At 52.4% G+C, this 18,609-nt stretch overlaps 6 protein-coding genes across 6 annotated transcripts; 4 read left to right on the forward strand and 2 right to left on the reverse strand.

Moving 5' to 3' along the window:
* Window positions 1-154: 154 nt before the first annotated feature.
* On the forward strand, window positions 155-796 carry CONPUDRAFT_147232 (uncharacterized protein; the record flags this gene model as incomplete). The annotated part of the gene is made up of 3 exons (XM_007776204.1): window positions 155-338; window positions 403-709; window positions 764-796. Coding segments are annotated over exons 2-3 (255 nt in total), but the record flags the coding sequence as incomplete, so codon positions are not given.
* Window positions 797-1,710: 914 nt separating this feature from the next.
* On the forward strand, window positions 1,711-2,038 carry CONPUDRAFT_93405 (uncharacterized protein; the record flags this gene model as incomplete). Its single annotated transcript, XM_007776205.1, has 2 exons — window positions 1,711-1,919; window positions 1,972-2,038. 2 exons carry the CDS (start codon window positions 1,711-1,713, stop codon window positions 2,036-2,038), a joined length of 276 nt encoding a protein of 91 aa, XP_007774395.1.
* A 5,260-nt stretch (window positions 2,039-7,298) lies between these two features.
* CONPUDRAFT_147233 (uncharacterized protein) lies at window positions 7,299-8,583 on the forward strand (the record flags this gene model as incomplete). Its single annotated transcript, XM_007776206.1, has 2 exons — window positions 7,299-7,425; window positions 7,496-8,583. The coding sequence occupies exons 1-2, from the start codon at window positions 7,335-7,337 to the stop codon at window positions 8,581-8,583; spliced, it is 1,179 nt and encodes a 392-aa protein (XP_007774396.1). The 5' UTR covers window positions 7,299-7,334.
* A 290-nt stretch (window positions 8,584-8,873) lies between these two features.
* On the reverse strand, window positions 8,874-13,006 carry CONPUDRAFT_147234 (uncharacterized protein; the record flags this gene model as incomplete). The annotated part of the gene is made up of 11 exons (XM_007776207.1): window positions 8,874-9,172; window positions 9,206-9,333; window positions 9,552-9,641; window positions 9,678-10,440; window positions 10,496-10,581; window positions 10,638-11,326; window positions 11,385-11,705; window positions 11,769-11,924; window positions 12,233-12,299; window positions 12,485-12,765; window positions 12,848-13,006. 11 exons carry the CDS (start codon window positions 13,004-13,006, stop codon window positions 8,874-8,876), a joined length of 3,039 nt encoding a protein of 1,012 aa, XP_007774397.1.
* Window positions 13,007-13,763: 757 nt separating this feature from the next.
* CONPUDRAFT_93407 (uncharacterized protein) lies at window positions 13,764-15,739 on the reverse strand (the record flags this gene model as incomplete). Its single annotated transcript, XM_007776208.1, has 8 exons — window positions 13,764-14,023; window positions 14,074-14,237; window positions 14,290-14,435; window positions 14,497-14,676; window positions 14,724-14,876; window positions 14,930-15,171; window positions 15,236-15,479; window positions 15,737-15,739. 8 exons carry the CDS (start codon window positions 15,737-15,739, stop codon window positions 13,764-13,766), a joined length of 1,392 nt encoding a protein of 463 aa, XP_007774398.1.
* Window positions 15,740-17,655: 1,916 nt separating this feature from the next.
* Window positions 17,656-18,077, forward strand: CONPUDRAFT_65499 (uncharacterized protein; the record flags this gene model as incomplete). The annotated part of the gene is made up of 2 exons (XM_007775893.1): window positions 17,656-17,790; window positions 17,877-18,077. Coding segments are annotated over 2 exons (336 nt in total), but the record flags the coding sequence as incomplete, so codon positions are not given.
* Between the last annotated feature and the right edge of the window lie 532 nt (window positions 18,078-18,609).

Raw genomic sequence — 18,609 nt, forward strand, 5'->3', positions numbered from 1 at the left:
CACTTCTCTTCATACTCGCTAGCAAGAAGCTGGCCATCAAACTCAGTTGCGCCCCCATTGAGGCGATCTGGGGCATTTGAGTGGCTGATTCACTCGCACATTGTACAAGGCCAATTCAGTCACATATCATCTAAGGCGCTCCGTGCAGGGAGATGAAACTCTCCCTGGCAGTTATCTCCATGGTTCGTGATTCGTGGATGGCTGCTCGAGCGAGGTATAAGTAAAGGCTGCACTCGCCCGTTTGTATGTCCAGGTTCTTCATACCCTTCTTCTCGAACGCTTTCCCGCACACACAAGCTCGTTTCCGTTTGTCCCCTAACGTCTTCGCGACAAACCTTGTGCGTTTCATCCATCGTACATCCTTGATCTCGTCATCGCTAACCCTTGCATCAACTTCCCCAGCGCTATCAACGCTGACCTATACATTCCGCCACCGGAAGCCTCAGACCCATCTCCGTAAACCGCACGTCTCCTACGAACTACCAATGTCGCTCCGCAACTCGGCCAGCTTGCCGACTATCTCGTCCAAATCGTCAGGCAAGGCCTCGATTTTTGCCAGGTCCGCGAGGAGGGTCAAGAAGCGTTTATCGACGATGAGCCTGAAGCGGTCGAGACGTTCGGAGAAGGAAAACGAGCACGAGCAAGAATCAGAGGACTCAGAGGAGATTGAGTCCTCTCGTTCAGAGAGCTCCGGTAGCTCTTGGTCGAAGTAAGTGTCAGCATGGGCTGTCCAGTGGATTTGCATTGATAGTCACGACTTTAGCAGGCTCCGGGTCAATCCCTACCAATCGATGATGCCCATGTATGCATATCCGTATGCACTCTTCATGTACCCGTTCTAGCTGCCCTATGGTGTCGTCCGCCGCTGAGAGATGTGGTTGTTCTTTTCCCGGCCTTGCTCATTAAGTACCTGATTTATTCTGATACCATATCGTACTCTTTGCATATAGTTTTCGTTTTCTTCAGATACTGTACATTATGGCTTGATCTCACACTCGCATTGAGCACCTTAACCGCGTATTTGTCATCATCTGTACTTTGCTTTCGCTGCAGCCTTTTTGCTGTTGGACATCAATGCACCTGCGACTGTATACTACGTACTTGTGGGATAGTCGGTTAAGACTGACCTGCCCCGCCCCAGCTATAGCACGACTGATAAGCCGACACTGCTGCTCTGAGCCTCGTCCCATAGGGATGCTCACCCCACGCGTCATGCATCATGCATCAAATAAAGTGCAGTGCGGGGTAATATTTCGGAGATGCGGAGACCTTTTTTTATGCACGGCTATCTGCGTCGCAGCACCTGGGGCCGCGCCACACTCCATTTCGTATTCGCCGCTCGCCGATCAACAGCGCATCTTTCCGAGTCGGCTTCCTGTACAAAGTGATGTGTTTCAGCATCCTCGATGATACATTAGTTGAGATGCCCCGCGCAGGGAGATCAAACTCACCCTGAAAGTTATCCCCACCTGCAACTAGCAGCTCTAATACCTACGCCTTCTCTTTGATATATTTAGATCCCCGAGCAGGCTTTCTTCGCCCACCGTCCCCTCATCCTCCTGCCCGGGTCCAGTCGTGCTTGTCATTACCTTGAGTAAGCAATGTGCCTACTTTCTCTCGTCGTCGCTAACCATCGAAGTCTGCTTCGCTAGCACTCCCAAGGCTATATAACGCACATCTTCCCGTCCCTACCGACTCACAACAGACCAAATGTCACTTCGTAACTCGACTAGCTTGCAGACGATGTCGTCCGAATCATCGAGCAAGACCTCCATTTTTTCTAGGTCTGTGAGGAGGGTCAAGAAACGCTTGTCGACGGTGAGCTTGAAGTCGCCAAGACGTTCAGGTGGGAGGGAGTCAGGGAGTCCACCTGAGACTCGGTCCCCTCAAGCAGACAGCTTCACTTCCTCCAGCTCAAAGTAAGTGTCTTATTAGATTGTTCGGTGTGGTTCATTTTAACGACGTCAGCAGTCTTAGTCCTCTCGAAGCACTGTTACCCGCGCTTGCATCTCCATATCCACTCTGGATCCCTATTTAACTGTCCTTTGACCTCGCCTAGTGTATATCTTTTCCCGTCGTTAATTCGTTGCACATTTTCGCTCGTTACATATCATGCTGTGCGATTGCACTCTGCTTCTTACACGCGAAAGTCGTGACACAGTAACTTATCGCTCTCTCAAACACATTCAGAATCTGTTATCATATTCCATACTACAAGACACGACGTCGCGTAAACGCTCCGTCCCCACGCTGTACAGGTGTAGTCACACGTCGTCGAAGTATTTTTTCATGCAGGCTATTTAACTTAACACATGGACAATAATACTGTACATTTGACTTCGAAAAATTACATCAAGTTTAGTGATCTGAGAGGGGAAGTTAAATGAGATTGCACGAAAGATAGCGTAGTCATACCTGGCCGCGAGAATCGCTCTCGTAATAGCCGGTTCAAGTTCAATATGAGTGGACCGACTGAGACTGTGGTTGACAGTTATGTTCTCTTGCAGGTGGCAAAAAAACTCTGCTGAAATATCCAACGAACAGCCAATAGCTACGGACTCGAATTGGTCTTCGAAGCTTTTGGTGCAAACGATAGTTCCGGTGGAGCATGAAGCTCCGTCGCGGGTGACAAACACACCAAACACGTTAGCAGAAGGCATGAACCGAGTTTGAGTGTGATGGCAATGAGGGCGAAAGTGTTGAGTGGAAAAGTGATAAGATAATGAAGCTAGTCGATTCGCAAGATCATACCCTCCCATGACATGAAAATGAATGCAATAATCCCCTTGTCTGTTATATCGCATGTGGTGGGATGCCCTTGCCCGAACGAGAAGTATCTTGAAACCAGGGCACAGCACATACGTACGTTTTCAACATTGCCCATCCCATCTTCAAACGTGGGTAAATACGCGCAAGCAGGAGGGAACCAAGAACCGTCTTTCCGCGCAAAAATGATGCCCGAGCAGAACGTGAGACAATGACAATGGTCGCATGTGATAGCACGACGAAGTTGAATACACTGGGTGGGCCAGAACCCCCGCCTAGGCAGCCTCCAACTGCGTCGCAGCGCCAGCCTGGCTCAGTTTTTCGAGGTCCATGATAAGATAGTTTCGAGTGCGCGGCATATCTTCTCAAGCAACACAACCTTGGCGTCACCCTCATAGACGGAGGGTATGCCAGCTTTTCCGGGGGTGTCATCATGGTCGCACAGCAACCTCGGTGGCAGATGGGGTGGACGTGCATGCGTGGGACTCGAGCTATTAATGAGATGGGCGCGACGGCGTCTCCGGGGTATTTGAAGGGCTCGGACGCTAGCAAGAGTGTGCAAGAGTCTCCCAAAAGGAACGATGGCGGGGACGGACTACGCGGACCTCGGAGAAAGCAAATAGGGAAACAACGGAAAGCTAACAGGTTGAGGAGACGGGTGGCCCTATTTTATACCTAAAGACGGGTGTAAGGGGTTTAAACCGTTAAAAATAGTAGCTAGTAAGGAGTGGTGTGTGAGAGACATCGATGCCCAACTGAATGTACACTGGGTCTTAACCCATAGAATAGCGAATAACTGCGGAAAAGAGACTTTAGCACAATTCAGTCGAGCATTTATAAACTAAAATAGGGTGAACATGGGCACAACATCGGAGGTTGCGTGACAATGCGTACAGGAGTATCGAGAAAAGATTGTATAGAAACTCTTGTCATATTCTGTGAAGGGACGCTAAAGGGGCGAACCTCATTCAAAATAAAAGGTTCAACGCGTACGCAGCAGCAGCGCCACAAAGGGACTCGCGTTGAAGTATAGAACCACTACCGACCTACATTCTGAAAACAGGGGACATTCAAAAGCGGGCAACGTGCGGGCCGACAGGAGCCGCAACCAAACACAACCACACCGTTCGTGTCATAAGTTTGAAGATACGATTAGATCTATTTTACTCGTTTATTATCCACGATGTGCAAGCTGTCAGCTCACAGCATAGTTCGTTTGTATCAACCAAAAAAATTGATTCTATCCAGAGACGTTGAAGTCACTATGGAGTAAAATTTCCGAGTTCTCCAATCGAGAAGTTACTGCCACACAGCGAAAATTAGTTGGCCAGCTAACCTCGTTTTAGTCCTCTGGCCACTTTTATAAATAGAGCAACACTTACTCCGCTGACACAATGCAGATCAGGCTCCACTTCCTCTCCCTTCTCGCTCTTTGCCTCGGATATCTCGAACATGGCGAGCATAGCAGCCACAGCAAGCCACTGGCAATGGGCTATCCGAAAAAGTACTTTCTTATTGCGGCATACACGCCCGGGCCCGAAGCTAAATATCATTCAAGTTGTGTAAGATGTGTCGTCTGTTGGAGGACCGTCCGAGTGAAGGAAAGGGTCCGACCCTCTCCCAACTTGAATGATCTAGACGTACTCCTCCAAATCTTACTATACGCTCACACCGTCACTTCTTTGTATGCAACGACTCCGCCGACGAAAACATGGCCTCTAACTCGACCGGGGGTACCCTAATTCACACGGTAAAGTCAACTTCCCACAATCTGAGTTGGGGTTGCGCCTGCACAGCCATTAGCCCCTGTTATCCGCCACCACCAGATTCTCTTCCGCCACTTCTCGTCCTCCTCGCCCTCGTCCTCCTCCTCTACAAGACTTCTTTGTACTTTCTTGGTACCTCATACACCAGTTATCTACTTAGGACCTCATGACGCAGCACTCACCGCTTGGTCACATAACACAGTGCACGGACTGGAATGAAACTCACAACAAGGTGTATATAGCTCGATTCCAACAAGTGCCTGGCGCCTTCAAATTGAATGTTATGTCCAATCCCTGTTGTAACAAGGCTGTCACGTCAGCATCCGAAAGCTCCGGGTTATCTCTTTAAAGCCTTTTTATCCGAAGTTTCTATGCCACCCGAGTCAGTAGACCGTCTCCGCATAGTCTGATTGGGTATGTCCTTCCCGAATGAGAAGTTAAGTGATGCGTCTCCACGGGTACAAATTCAGGTGGGGAGCGGCGACCTCATCTTATCCTTGCCTTGGGTCCCCCGACAAAGAACAATAGATACATGATAACCTTAGCATGTGCACCCTTTGTTGGGTACAGGCGACAGCTCATTCAACTTTGTTATCGAACTCGAGAGCTGAAAACACCTCATTTGATTGCGGTGGCTTGCTTACTCCGACTATAATATTCGCTGGAGCGAAGCGAAGGCTTATACTATGTAAGCATGCAATGCGATTGCCACAAATAGAAAACCCACCTGCTGAAAGAAAGGTAACGAAATAGGCTGAATGTTGTAAATAGCGTAGAATACAGCCCTAAGACCAAGATAATATGATCCAGTAAGACACCACCCCGCACACGTCATCCAGAGAAGGCCCAAGAGCTACAACCATCACTGACGCGGATCGTAGAACAAAAAGCTCCACCGACGCGCAAAAACCGTGCCCTACGAGTGACTTATGTAACAGACCCAATCGAAGCTCAGCGATTCGAATGATCAACAAGAGGTGATGGTCGCCGACGCATCTCATCTCACCACAGAAGACGAACAACCCGAGCGACCTCGTCGACACGCCGCAGTCCGGGGCTGGCCTGGACAGCAACCCGGAGATGCAGGTGCACAACGCGCGCCAGCCGCATGTGCTCAGCCAGGACACTTTGAACTGTCTCGAGCAGCCGAAGGTGAGTGTTCGAGCTTGGTTTATCGTGGACTTCATACCACGGACTCTTTCCCATTCTTTACACAAGTTCTTGATCATGGTATGATGGTCCCTACATCTGATGATGTATACATATGTATCATCAATGCTCCAGGACGTCTCGGTGATTTACCAGTGGATCATCCAGTGGATCACCCGGTGACTTGTCGACCGGAAAATTATCTGCGTTCTTCCGATCGCTCGGGGCTTTGCGTCGTTGGATATTGTTGACAGCTAGCTGACGTCTCGCTTTGCAGAGCCGTGAGGAGCTTAATAGAAGTGAATAAATTGCGAAGATCTAGAGGACGCAGTGTCTCATGTAAGTAGTAGTCCCGTGGGTCTCGCTGTTGTGGCTGCCCGCGACTGAGCTAGTTTCTGATGTTGATTTTGCGTAGATGACCTACTAGTGTTTTCCGGGCTGGAATGTGGTGTAATGAGCGTTTCAGCTTCGTGATACGTTGCGCCACTTTGCAAATGCATTGTACGAGTAGAAGAGCAGCAACATTAGAGGCTAATAATAAACTTTGTAACGACCCCAGCATTGGTTTGTGTGATTGTTACTTGTAGATTGCTGTCCGCACCACAACAGTTGCATGCACATGATGATAATTGTGCTGGAATATGAGTCGACAAGCTTCTAATAGTCGCCATCATGCGTCAGATCTCACCTGAGACTCTCGAAGGGTCTGCGCAGTTTGCGGGGCACGTCATTTATTGCTGTCGTTGGCAGTGCGGGGTAATAAGGAATGGATCGTGGGAAGTTCAGATTTGTTGGCGTCTGTATTGTGCCAGCTGGCACGTCACTTTAGCGCCGCGGTTCTACATTCACCACAACCTCGGACCCTCAGGATTTCTGCATTTCACGATGAAGCTAGGGAATCCGTCGCCTTTCAAAGACTTGCAAGCTGCGGTACTGCAACAGTATGAGGAGTGATTGAATGGAAGATCTCATCATTTCTCCAATCTTTTCCCAAAAGTAGCGAGCTATAGCCGACTTCGGATTCTCGACCGAGGGAACGTTTGTCTTTTCCTCCGACCAACTTCTTACTCGCCAGCTGGCAGTGGCAGCGAAGAGCTTCAACGACTGCGGAACCGTGGAGCCCAAGTGTATTTTTGTCGCAGGTTGACCAGGAAACGGCCACGCCAGAGCACGCTAAACACTAGGCTAAGTCGTCGCTGCTGTCACCCGGTGTTATTGATGCTCGCGTCAGCCTCCGCGACCTGCTTGCTCCACTTTGATCAGGGTCACGGCTCGTCTGAATGACAACAAATGCTCGGAGAAGGCGGGTCCGCCCATGTGCAGCCTTCGCTCTGCCTCCACTTTTGCATAGGCGAAGCGAGCGGTCATCTGGGATCATGAACGCGTGGCGACGTCTCGTCGCATTCCAGACCCATGGATCAATGGATCTCTCTTTGCTCATCCTCAACTACTGCCTTTTGGGGGAGTAGCGTTATGCTGGCCCCGGACGGGTACTTAAGAGCAGCACCCAGACGCGGGGTGGGCTCTCTTCTCAACACTCGTCTGTGTTTTTATCGCGCCTCGCCTATAGGAACAGGACTTCCACCCACCCGCTACTATCCACCTCGCTCTCTGCCCAACACTTGTCTCTCGTTCACATAAGTTAATATCGTCATGAACACGAAGCTCCTCGTCGCATTGGTCTTCGCTGCCGCTACCACGGCTGCCCCCGCGCCCGTCCAGAAGCGCGACGCCGGTCTCGGTGGTACGTTCCTTTTTCTCGTGCACCGATGACTAGAGTCGAAGGCTCATGCGATCTATGTTTTCGTATGCAGGTCTCCTCCAGGGCCTCGGCCTCGGCAACCTCCTTGGTGGCCCGTCTCCGGCTGGCTCTGCGGGCGCCATCGACTCCTCGTCGGTCGTCCCCACCGGCACCGACGTCCCCACGTCGGTCGCCTCGTCGGTTGTCCCCACTGGCACTGGCGTCTCGTCCGTCGTCTCGTCCGTCGTCCCCACTGGCACCGACAGCGCTTCGTCCGTCATTCCCACCGGCACTGGCGTTTCGTCGGTCGTTTCGTCGGTCGTCCCGACTGGCTCTTCGTCCGTTGTGTCGTCGGTCGTCCCCACCGGCTCGTCCTCCGTCATTTCCTCCGTTGTCCCGACTGGCTCGTCCTCCGTCGTGTCGTCGGTCGTCCCCACCGGCACTGGTGTCTCGTCCGTTGTCCCCACCGGCTCGAGCTCTTCCCTCCTCCCCACGCCCACGGGCAACGGCACGCACCCGCACCATCCTCACCACCCCCATCACCCCCACCACCCCTGGGGCCCCGGCGGCGGTAACGGCACCGCCCCTGGCGGCAACAGCACCTCTGGCGCTGGCCCCACGCCCGACGCTGGTGCTCTCGTAGCCAAGCTCCCCGGCTCCGAGGGCGCCGCCGCGCCCCCTCCTGGCGGCAACAGCTCGGTGGTGCCCACCGGTACCGGCTCCGTGTCCATCACGTGGCCCACGACTGGCAGCGGCAATGGCTCCTCGTGGCACCACCACCACTCGCACACCTGGACGCCCGGCGGCGGCAACGGCACGACCGTGAGCGTACCCACTGGCTGGCCCACGTCCGTGTCTGTGCCCACCGGTTGGCCCACGTCCGTCTCTGTGCCCACTGGCTGGCCCACGTCCGTGTCAGTCCCCACCGGCGTCCCCACCTCGGTGTCCGTCCCCTCATCCAGCGCGCCCGCCACGGGCTCGTCCACCGGCACTGACGTCCCGACGTCTGTGTCTGGCTCCGCCACTGGCACGAGCGTCCCCACGTCCGTCTCTGGCTCTGCCACCGGCACCGACGTCCCTACGTCGACCGGCTCCGCCACGGGCTCGGCCACCGCCACGGGCACCGCCACGGGCACCGCCACGGGCACCGACTCCGCCTGAGCGCGCACCAATCAAACAACGCAAAACGACGAAGTCTGCGACTTCGTTATCATGTTTTGTCGGAGATGTTGATACCCCGTTGATTTCAGCGGGCTTGTAGTTGGTACATACCTCCTGAGGCGCATATTTATTCGTTGATTCTTTTTTATTTTGACTGCGATGCAATGTGAATGCGTTGTTTGTCCCTTGGAACTGATTAGAGTGAATTGAGTGTTCTGTCGGAATCGAGTTACGCCTGGCAGCGGTGTACAACTCGTTTGGTGATGTACCGAGAGCAATATGACAGTCGTTCATGGGGCGACCATGAGAACATCAGTGCTGATATTGCAATACACACAGCACAGAGCTCCCGGAAGCCAAATAGGAACGACAAGGAGCGCACTTTGGTTGGAATTGGACGGCTCCTCATCTCCAATGTGTGTTTTATTGTTATGCACGTGGTAATTGAATCGCCGGTCTCGACTGGCGGTCGGATGCAAATAATTGATGCTCTGCTCCGAACTACCGTCGCCTAAGCTATGCCCGTTTTCCAAGACAATATGGACGATGCTGAAGTGTATGGACGTCTCAGTTGCTAGGACGCCTCTACCTATGCATAGATCATTTCATGCATCGTGTTTACCATGCTGTAGACCGACCATGCTGTAGACCGACCATGCTGTAGACCGGCCATGCTTCTCGTCCACTTCATCCCTAGGTGAACCTCCATCCACTGTCTCCGAGGTTCCCGTAATCCCCTCGCTCATACAGCTACCAGAGCTTTTGAGTCATTATGAGTTGAGAATAATGAAACGCTCAGATTTAGGCTTCCGGAAAGAAACCGCCTGTATTTCCTAGATTTTAAAGCTCAATTTTATCGTTGTTTGGACTGTAAAAGCCTTGGACGCTCTTGGCTTGAACCTGCGGTCATATTTGCGCTTCCGACTATGGACTCGATACCATCTCAGTGTGCCTCGCTCCCGTCCGACCTTATGTATACGAGCATCGCTGTCACTTTAACGTAAAGTTTCGCGTAGAACCCAGGATGCAGGTTGGCACAACCCGTTCCACTATTAGTGCTAAATGAACAAAAACCACCTTCCCTTCCATTCTACTGCAAATCGAGCGCCTTTTTAGCATCGCGGGCCAACCGGTGGTACGCCTTGACAAGGTCAGCATCAACTTTGTCCACAGTATCGCTTTTCTTGTCCAGATCAATAGCTGCCAAAGCCCATGAGTACGCGCGTTTATACTGCTTCATCTGCAGCGCTACTTTTGAGAGGTTCCCCAGAGCTGCTACGAGCGTGTAGCGTGCCCTGTACGTAACTTGGGTGTGCACGTCGCCTGTCAGATTGACAAATGCAACTATGGCAGCCGCAAGTTCTGCAGCGCCATAGAAAATGACGCTGGAGTGCGGAGGACCCTGTTGGCCGAACATGGCCTCCTCCATATAGCCCTTGATACGGTAGACGGAGATGTGGAGAAAACGGCGGATGATGTCTGGATGCGTCATCTGCTGGATCTGCGCCAGGGAGGTTGTAGGGGAAAGACCGTCGGGTGATTTTTGGAGGAGTTGAATGCTGTTCAGTGCATTTCGCTGAGCCAGTACAACCAGTAGGCGTGCAAATGCCGTTGGTCCTAGGACGCGCTCCGGCGCAACGTGGAAAGGATCGCAGTAGGAGCTGCTGTCCGTCACTGATGTTAGCCAAGCTGGCCAGTCACAGATACTCTGAGTACGGTTGAGTTCTCGGCTTATCTTGAGGCTAGCCTGATACGCAACTCCCAATAAGGAGTAGATGTCGACGTTCTTGACACCGGCAGCGTCGGCAAAATGGGTTAGAGTTGTGATTAGCCGGAGGAGTGAAATTCGAGAGCGGCCTATTTCAGGAGAATGTTATGGGCTAAATGCTCGGCTGGTACAAATACTACGAACCGGATCCCTCGAAAAAGTCCTCGATTATCTCTTTACTGAACGGCGATTGCGTATCACTATAAAGTGATTCAGCAGCAGCGAAACTGCTGCAAATCCCTGGTTCATCAGTGCCGCGCTCGAATTTTAAAAGTTGACTGCTCACCATTTGAATTCCTCAGAATCTTCGCACCAGGATCCGGAGGAAATCCACGTGTCTATGAGTCTATCTGCCCATTTGGCCTGCGAAGTAAACGATCGCAACAATTGGATCAATGTCCTGGTGTCGCCGCCGCCAAATGATCTGTCTGGTGATGTCATTACCCCGGGGATCGTGTCCAATGGCCACCTGAACAGAGCACACAGTGCCTCGCATGCAATTGTGTTATGGCATGGACCTGCCAGTACCGTTCCGTTGCTCGGAAGAGCGCTAGGCAGCTCGAGAATCGTGCAATCCATAAGCAGGTCAAGAAGAGTCGGGGTTTGATCGATAATTTCGAGAAAGCGTCTCGGCGACCAGCTTCGGTCTAAACAGAGAAGACCACGAACGGAGTCGAGGGCGAGTACCTGCGCGTCCCCAAAAAGTCGCTTGGCCATTAGACGCCGAGATTCATCGTTTTTGGCCCATGGATCATCTACGTTCAGTCCGCTGGGACTCCACTGCCACTTTTTTGTGGGGTCGATTAGTTGATCGGCGTATCCATCAGAGTCTTGCAATGCGAAGGTGCATAGCGATGAAATGACGATACCGGCATCACGAGGTGATAGCATCTCGGGGAGGAATGACTCGCTAGATAGCTGGCAAAGGAGTTGTGACACTGATCGGCTCAATAGTAGCACGCGATGGTACAGAGTCTGAGAGCAATTCATATTCACAGTCATAGAAGCTGAGAAGCCCCATAAAGCCACTTACCGTCAAACATAGCTGGATGATCCCCGCTCCAAGTTGCTTGTCGAGCGCAGTACGTCGCTCTTGGATGTTCCCCGACCCAGACACATTGATGAGTATCTGCCAAGCATGCGCCTTTGCCATGTAACCCTTGACAAGCTTTAGTAGGTCCGTGTGCACCTCCTCGTCCCAAGGCGCAGAGATTATTGCGACCATAGTTTCTATCATACCCGTCCGAACACTTGCTTCTACCGAAGATGGCCATTCTGAGCAGCAACCCAGTGGATCCGCTGCGGGGTTCTCCGTCGCGATCTGAGTGGCGGGAACTATTTTCATCAGAACCGTCTTTGTTTTGCGCGCAAAATTTTATGAGATACATCGCAAAGCGTAAGAGCGTGAAACACTCACCAAGGTGTAAAGGACATGGTTATGATCTACCGGGAGCACTCTTGCTTGCTCAAAGAAATTGGTCAAATTGCTGGTGAGCTGAGGCTCAGGGGCCTCAAACACACGTCGGATCGTAACATTCAGCTCGTCTTCGGCTGCGATTACCCCTTCTTCCATCTTTGGTGTTGTATATTCCGGTGGGAAACGCCGTTGATGGTGGTCGCCGGTCGCGTTGATGTCAGAAAGAGTCAGCCAGAGATAGGGGGCATGTCAGAATCCGGGGCATTCCGAAAGTGCCACACGCCTTGGATTTTCTCACTTCAAATGTAAGCAGCGTCGGAGGTTACAATCATCCATCCACTCCGAACTCATACCAGACACTATTCTAGCTTTCGACTTCTGTAGTATCATTCTCATCGGAATAGAAAGGCCTTGGCTATCGCACCCTAAGGCTCTTATACGTACCCACGTTCCTCAGCACTTACTTGGTCATGCTCCTCTAGCTCGCGGTGAAACGACGGTATCCCATGGCAGCCGGCAGGCCTGTAGAACCTATATCATGATGGGTGTACGCATTCCCTCTTAGAGGGTATCGTTGGCATGCGTAAGCTACAACATTCTGGATCCGAAACACTCTCTCGGGCAACATGTCAACCCAGCTCACCAGTGCGTGCTAGATCCTACCCATCGCCACGTTCAAGTTACTGAAGCATCCATGTATCGATCACATCCCTCACTCGAACCACTTCTTCACTTGCCGTGTGCCTTCCAATGGCTTGAGCCACTCCCTGCTGTCCATGGAGAAGATCTCCTGCGTCGGTTGCACGTCCGCGTCAATGGGGTCGTCGAGCGAGCCCGACTGTATGATCACAACCGCATCGTTTGCCGATGACTTGCCGTACAGCGTCGAGCCGCAAGTGAAGCAGAAATACCTAACCATCGGGGTACCTATCGTTGTCTGGGTCATCGGGTAGGACTCGATATCAGTGCCTTCTACGCCTTTCGTTAGCTTCATGTTCTACGGGCGATCACGCGAGAAGTCAGCTCTCAGTACACAGACTAAAGTAGGCTCTTAGAATTCAACGAAGTAGACGGCTTACCTTGGCAGGCAGAAGGAAGTTCGCCGTAAAAGGCGATCCGCCTCCCTTCTGGCAGTTCTTGCAGTGACAGACGCTATACAGCTGCTGCTCTCCTTTGCCGGGTAGGGTGATTTCGTACTGAACGGCCTGGCATAGGCAAGAACCTTTGTGAGTGGACATGATGATGGTTGGAGCGTTGAGGGGCGAGGCTGATGTTCATGAAGCGAGCGCGCTGGCTCTGCTTTATCCTCTAGCAGTTGGCATCAGCTCGGCGAGGCCCACAAGCATGGCTGGTAAGTGAGTAATGCACGCGTTGGTCTGCGTTGGTCTGTGTCGGTCTGCGTCGGCGAACTGATTATTCAGAGACGCGTAAATTTGCATTGGCCTGAGCCCGAGCTGTCAAAATACCCGAACAGTACTTCCGAATGATCTCGCGCACGTTGTCCTCGACTCGACATAATGCCACCACAAGCGAGCAAGGTCGTCCACCTCCCCAAGTCATGTCCGAGTTGACGTTGAGGTAAGCTCAGGTCGCACTCGATACCTAGGCAAATGAAGTGGCCTGGGCTAGCCCAATCACAGCGTCTCAAGCTTTTGGTGGACATGAATTCTGTCCGATCGAAAGATTTGATGCCAATGAGATTGCTATCCTCGGCCACGTCGCCTTGCCCCAATCTCTCAAACTTGTTCTTTCTGTGAGAAACAATAGCTACCATCTGGCTTGGGTCTCCCGTGGATCAAGCCCACAATTCTTGTGGCGGTTTACTTCATAAAATGGGCGGGATGGCAGTGCTCTATCTTAGTTTGCGAATTGCTTCGGAACACGTCCACTGCCCCTCAAGTTTAATGAGTCACTCTATTTTCGAGCACCGTTGTTATTCTTACATAGTTCCACATAAAGAAGGGGACAGAGATCTACTCGTACAAGTGATGGACTCTAATGCACCTCATCAATGACCTTACCGAGGAAGAATTCCTGCGACCGTAGATCGAGCGTGATGAGGGGGACCTTGATTTGTGAGCTTCCAGAATCGTTGAGAGACCCTCTCCAGTGCCTGAACTCAGCAAAAGTTCCAGGAGCAAGAATTCGAATAGTTGGTCGGATGGCAAAGCCCCTCTGAGCGCCGGTGGCAAAGTTCCCGTTCGTTTCAACTAATGCGTCCCAAATCACGTCTCGATCCAAGGATGAAAGAGTGCCTGTCAAAGTTCGAATATGAGCGCTTTGAGACAAGAGCAAGAACATGTACCGATTGTTTGAGTGGTTTCTATGAAGAAACCCACTGTGCTCGGAACCACGCGATCGTCGAGGAACGTCGTGAACTCGGCATGCCTGAGCCCTTCGACATCAGCAATAGACTCAGTGATATCCGACGACGTGATTAATGTACAGTTAGGTATCATTATCGACAGGCTAGAATCAGTAGTCAAGACTCCGTATCCGACTTTGAAATATACGAACTTACTTGCGACGCTCTTTATATTTCAAAACGGGTGCACCATCGGCAGGGTCGAAGCCGACGACTTGTACGGCATCCTGGATCCGGTACCTCCACAGACCATCATACGTCGTGAAGACAGGCTCATACAACTTGCCGTACTCTACTTCCCACTATACAGATCAGATGTATAATCAGTAACTTATTATAACGAGTTAGACTGTGAGCACTCACAAGCTGCTTGACTGCGCCATCCTCGCCGTCCCCGAGGACCTCGAGCAGTTCGATATAGTTATCGTTTAACACCTTGTATAACGAAGGAGCTTCGTCGCCGAACGTGCCAGCGATGGGGCTTTCCGTGCAGAAATACCCTGGGGTGGCAATTCTTACATCTGAACCCACAAATGCCCTAACCTGTATGTTTTGTTATTGACGAAGACAGCTCAGCAGACACGACGTACCTTGGGAAGGGGCCGTTCAAAGGCACCTGTACTGATAACCCACAACGAGTTTAGGCTGGGCCAGGTCTTTTTTGCCCACCCAATGGCGGCACCTGAAGGAGGACCGATCTTGCGTAGCTCTTCCGCTCGCTCGGGATCTGCATGAAACTTGGTCTACTCCACAATAAGAAAGGTGATTGGGAGAGATAGTCTAAGGGGGGGCGTACAGCGATTGCTGCATGCACCTCTTCCGTTTCGGGAAAATGAGGCAGCTTTCCCTTCTCGATGCCTTCGAGGAGCGCCTCCCATTCCTCGTCGACCCACTGCATGAAGTCAATTACCGTTGTAGACCACGTAAGAAACAACACATCGACGGAGCGCTCGGCGAGAGCAAATGCTGCGTGCGTGAGTAGAAGTGAGCGATAGTTGACGATAAGTCCAGCTCCGAACGGAGCGACAGTGCCAGGAACTAGGAATGAATATGGTATCAGTACACAACAAGGATATCCCTCAACCAAGCAGAACAAACGAACCCATCTCCGCAAGCCTCTCCTTGTCCCGCTCAAAATCATCGAAGCCACACGCCGCCCGAGTCCAGTACCCGCTCGCAACTGCGATTGGAATGCGCATGATACTTTCATCGTCGTTGCGAACTTCGGCGAACTTCATGTAACCAGTGAATGTCGGGTTGCACGCTTTGCTACTGGGGATCTCCAGTCGCATCCTGAACCCATACATGGGTATCAGCTTGGGCGCCTTGCCCGACGTCGAGCCCGACTTTCCGAGGTTCTTAGGGATGCCAGGTGCGAGGAGGTCGGTGACGTCGGAGATGTGGGCTGGCGGAGACTGCGTGAACTTGGAGATGTACGGGGCATACACGTCGTATTCGGTTATAGGGACATGTGCAGCCGCGAACACTTTAGAACAGGCTTCACGGTCGTCGAGGTTGACACCAGTGAGCGCGTCACGGAGGCTTGCTAGCGTGTCGGAGGTGCGGCCGAACTGGGTGGTGAAGAGGTTGGCCTTGATGATACCATGGAGGGTGGTCTCAACGCGGCGCTGCAGCTTTAATGCGAGGGCGGCATCGAGCACAGGCAGAAGGAAGGAGCTGTTGGAGAGAGAACCCATTTTAGCACACTTGCGCTCGAGAGTGGGTTTGGGGAGAAGTATTACATGTCACATCCGATTTTATAGGCTCTGGCGTAGGCTCTGGCGTAGGCCAAGTGTGTTATGCGTGACTCTCTATCACAGTCTCCTCTGTGATTGGTGAGTTCATCAACTTGCCGCCGCTTGCTCTCATTGTGGAGAGGCAGTTCCCTCAAAGACGGATTGTTCGGATGAGAGGCGAAGAGCATGTATGACTCAGGCCATCGTGTTGTAAGTCGCAAACATTCCACAGTCGAGGCTACCTAAACCAAGAAACCAAATCACCCCGGTATGGTTTTCAAACGTAATGGGCTGGCGCCGAAGAAGGCTTGTATGTGGAACTAGAAGTTCACGCCGCCCAGCCCGCGCGAGATCGCGAACAAGAGCGTGGTCTAACGTTTCTCGGAGGCGCGCATCCCTGGCAGCAGTGCGCGCCTGGAGAACACGGACCATTCAGATTGCGCTCGTGAAGAAACCGCATGTCTATATGCGTCCCTTGGGTTTGAACATCAATAAGGTATGAGTGATATCTGATGATGCAGAAATGCACCTCGCGACTGCTCATCGGCTCACTTCCATCACCCGTGGGGAACCCTGTGATGTGTGATGCTAAGCGCAGTCTTCAAGCGGTAGATAACACGGAAAGTGATACATCGTTGTGTGCGCCCCTCTCATCCACGTTTCAACCATCCCGGGCTGGAGGTAAAGGGAAAGAAGGTGTTGAGCAGGGAGGCCGAAACGCGGGCGTGGAGATGGTGCGAATTTTTCCTTTCCTTGTTCCCAGGACCATCAGCGCACACTGACAGTGACAGTCTGCGTCGGTGAGATGATTAATAGTCAGAGACGCGCGGATTCTGCATAGTTTGAAGTTTCTGCATCGGCCAAGCTTTCAACTTGGTACCCGCACGTACGGTCCTCAACTCATCGCAAGCGAACAGGGTCGTCCCCTCCCCGAGTCATGTCCGAGCTGACGTGGAAGTCAGCTCAGGTCGCAATCGACACCTAGGCCAATGAGGTGATTTGGGCTGATCCAGTCACAGCTTTTCTTGTTCGTGGACTACAGTACTATGGGGGCCATTTCATGTTATTACTTGCGTCTAGTATCGTGCCTCCAGACTGTGTCTCTCGTCTGAGCCGGTACAAACCGAATCATCATGGACAAAAGAGTCTAACTTTTCATGACATGGTTCGCTAATTGATTGCGTGGAGACACACCGAGACGTGACGGAGTAAATGTGCTCGACGCCGGTGCTGCACAAAAGATAGCTTGTGTGTGGATAAAAATAGCAAATGTCGTACTGCACCGCCTCCTTGGCGTCCTACGATGATGTCACTAGCCACAATCTGCGGGGACAAATACAGGCCCCAAGGAGCTCCTGCGTCATCATGCATCTCGATCCAAACCAGCCTCACTGTATAAAATGACCTGGGCGTACGGGTACGAGCAATCACAAACCCACAGGATCTTCAACCAATCCACACCTCCAGAACCACCACATCGCACCTTGCACTTTCTAAACCTAGAACCATGTCTACACCTACCACTCAGAACCGCGATCTCCCCGAGAACGTCCACCCATCTGCCGTCGGCTCTGGCACCCAGCCCCAAACGTCAACTACCCGTCAGGACTCTACCGCTAGCCGCGGCGGCCAGGATTCCGCTGGTGCCCAAGAAGGCGACCTCCCACCCCAGCGTCATGCTGGTAAGCTCGATGGTCCAGGACCTGAATTTCAGAAGGGAGCCGTGAGTATACCCCTTGTCCCTCGACTTGATGCGCAAGGCAGCTAATGCACTGTACAACAGGGCCTTGGCGACAAGATGACTGGTCTCCAAGAGGAGATCAAGGGCAAGGTTCTCCGCAAGCCCGACGTCGCTCAGCATGGCCATGATCTGCGCACCGGAGAGCTGAAGCGCCGCCAGCGGGAGCAGGACTTCGTAAGTGTAATCTCGGTCTAGCGCCTCTGTCCAAGTGTTTCTAAACAGTGGGTGATCTTCAGGAGGCAGACCCACCCGGCATTGCGCAAGAGAAAGAAACAGGAGACGAGTCTAGTGCAGATCGCGACACGCAGGAAACCAATGAGCGCCCGCAGGAGCGCACGGGGTCGTCCACCCGGCTCGACGCGGGCCAGGAGAGGCAGCAGGCCGCGACGATCTCGCCCGAGGGCACGGAAGATGCCGAGCACCAACGGAAGGGCGGCAATGTCGAGGATCAGAAGATGATTGACTAAGCTTAAGTATCATACCCCGTAAAGTTACATGCAACGCACCCCAGCCACCTGGACCTCACAAAGGCCGAGCCTAATTAGGATGTAGAAAATGATCGGAGTTCCGGCTAGTTAGGCTAATGAATACATTATTCTCACTCACCTCAGGTACCTTCGGTTCTTTTGCCTTGAATGGAATATAGACTGTTTCTGGAAAGACTCGGCAATGCCAGGCACGGAGTCCAGGAGTTTGACTAAGTCCCTTCATCAGTCGGATCTCTCCGAATCCCTCCCACGCCCCGTTCCAGCGACAAAGCCCTTTGTTCGCCGTTGCCCGCCCCACTCCCGCCGCCGCCCTCCCGCCGTTCCCTCCGCCCTCGCTTAGTCATTGAATCCCGCCGCCTTTTCTTAGCAACGTCATCAATATCACGTATGTACGCTCGGTTATTATTGTAATTAGCCCGTTCCCCCGAATTTGATGACATGTCCTTCCTTTCCGGCTGTCCCCGATCCGATCCTTCCGGTTCCCTCTCGCTTCCGCTTCTTCCTTCCCTCC

The sequence above is a fragment of the Coniophora puteana genome, assembly GCF_000271625.1.
Source record: "Coniophora puteana RWD-64-598 SS2 unplaced genomic scaffold CONPUscaffold_16, whole genome shotgun sequence".
NCBI classification, from domain to species: Eukaryota; Fungi; Basidiomycota; class Agaricomycetes; order Boletales; family Coniophoraceae; genus Coniophora; species Coniophora puteana.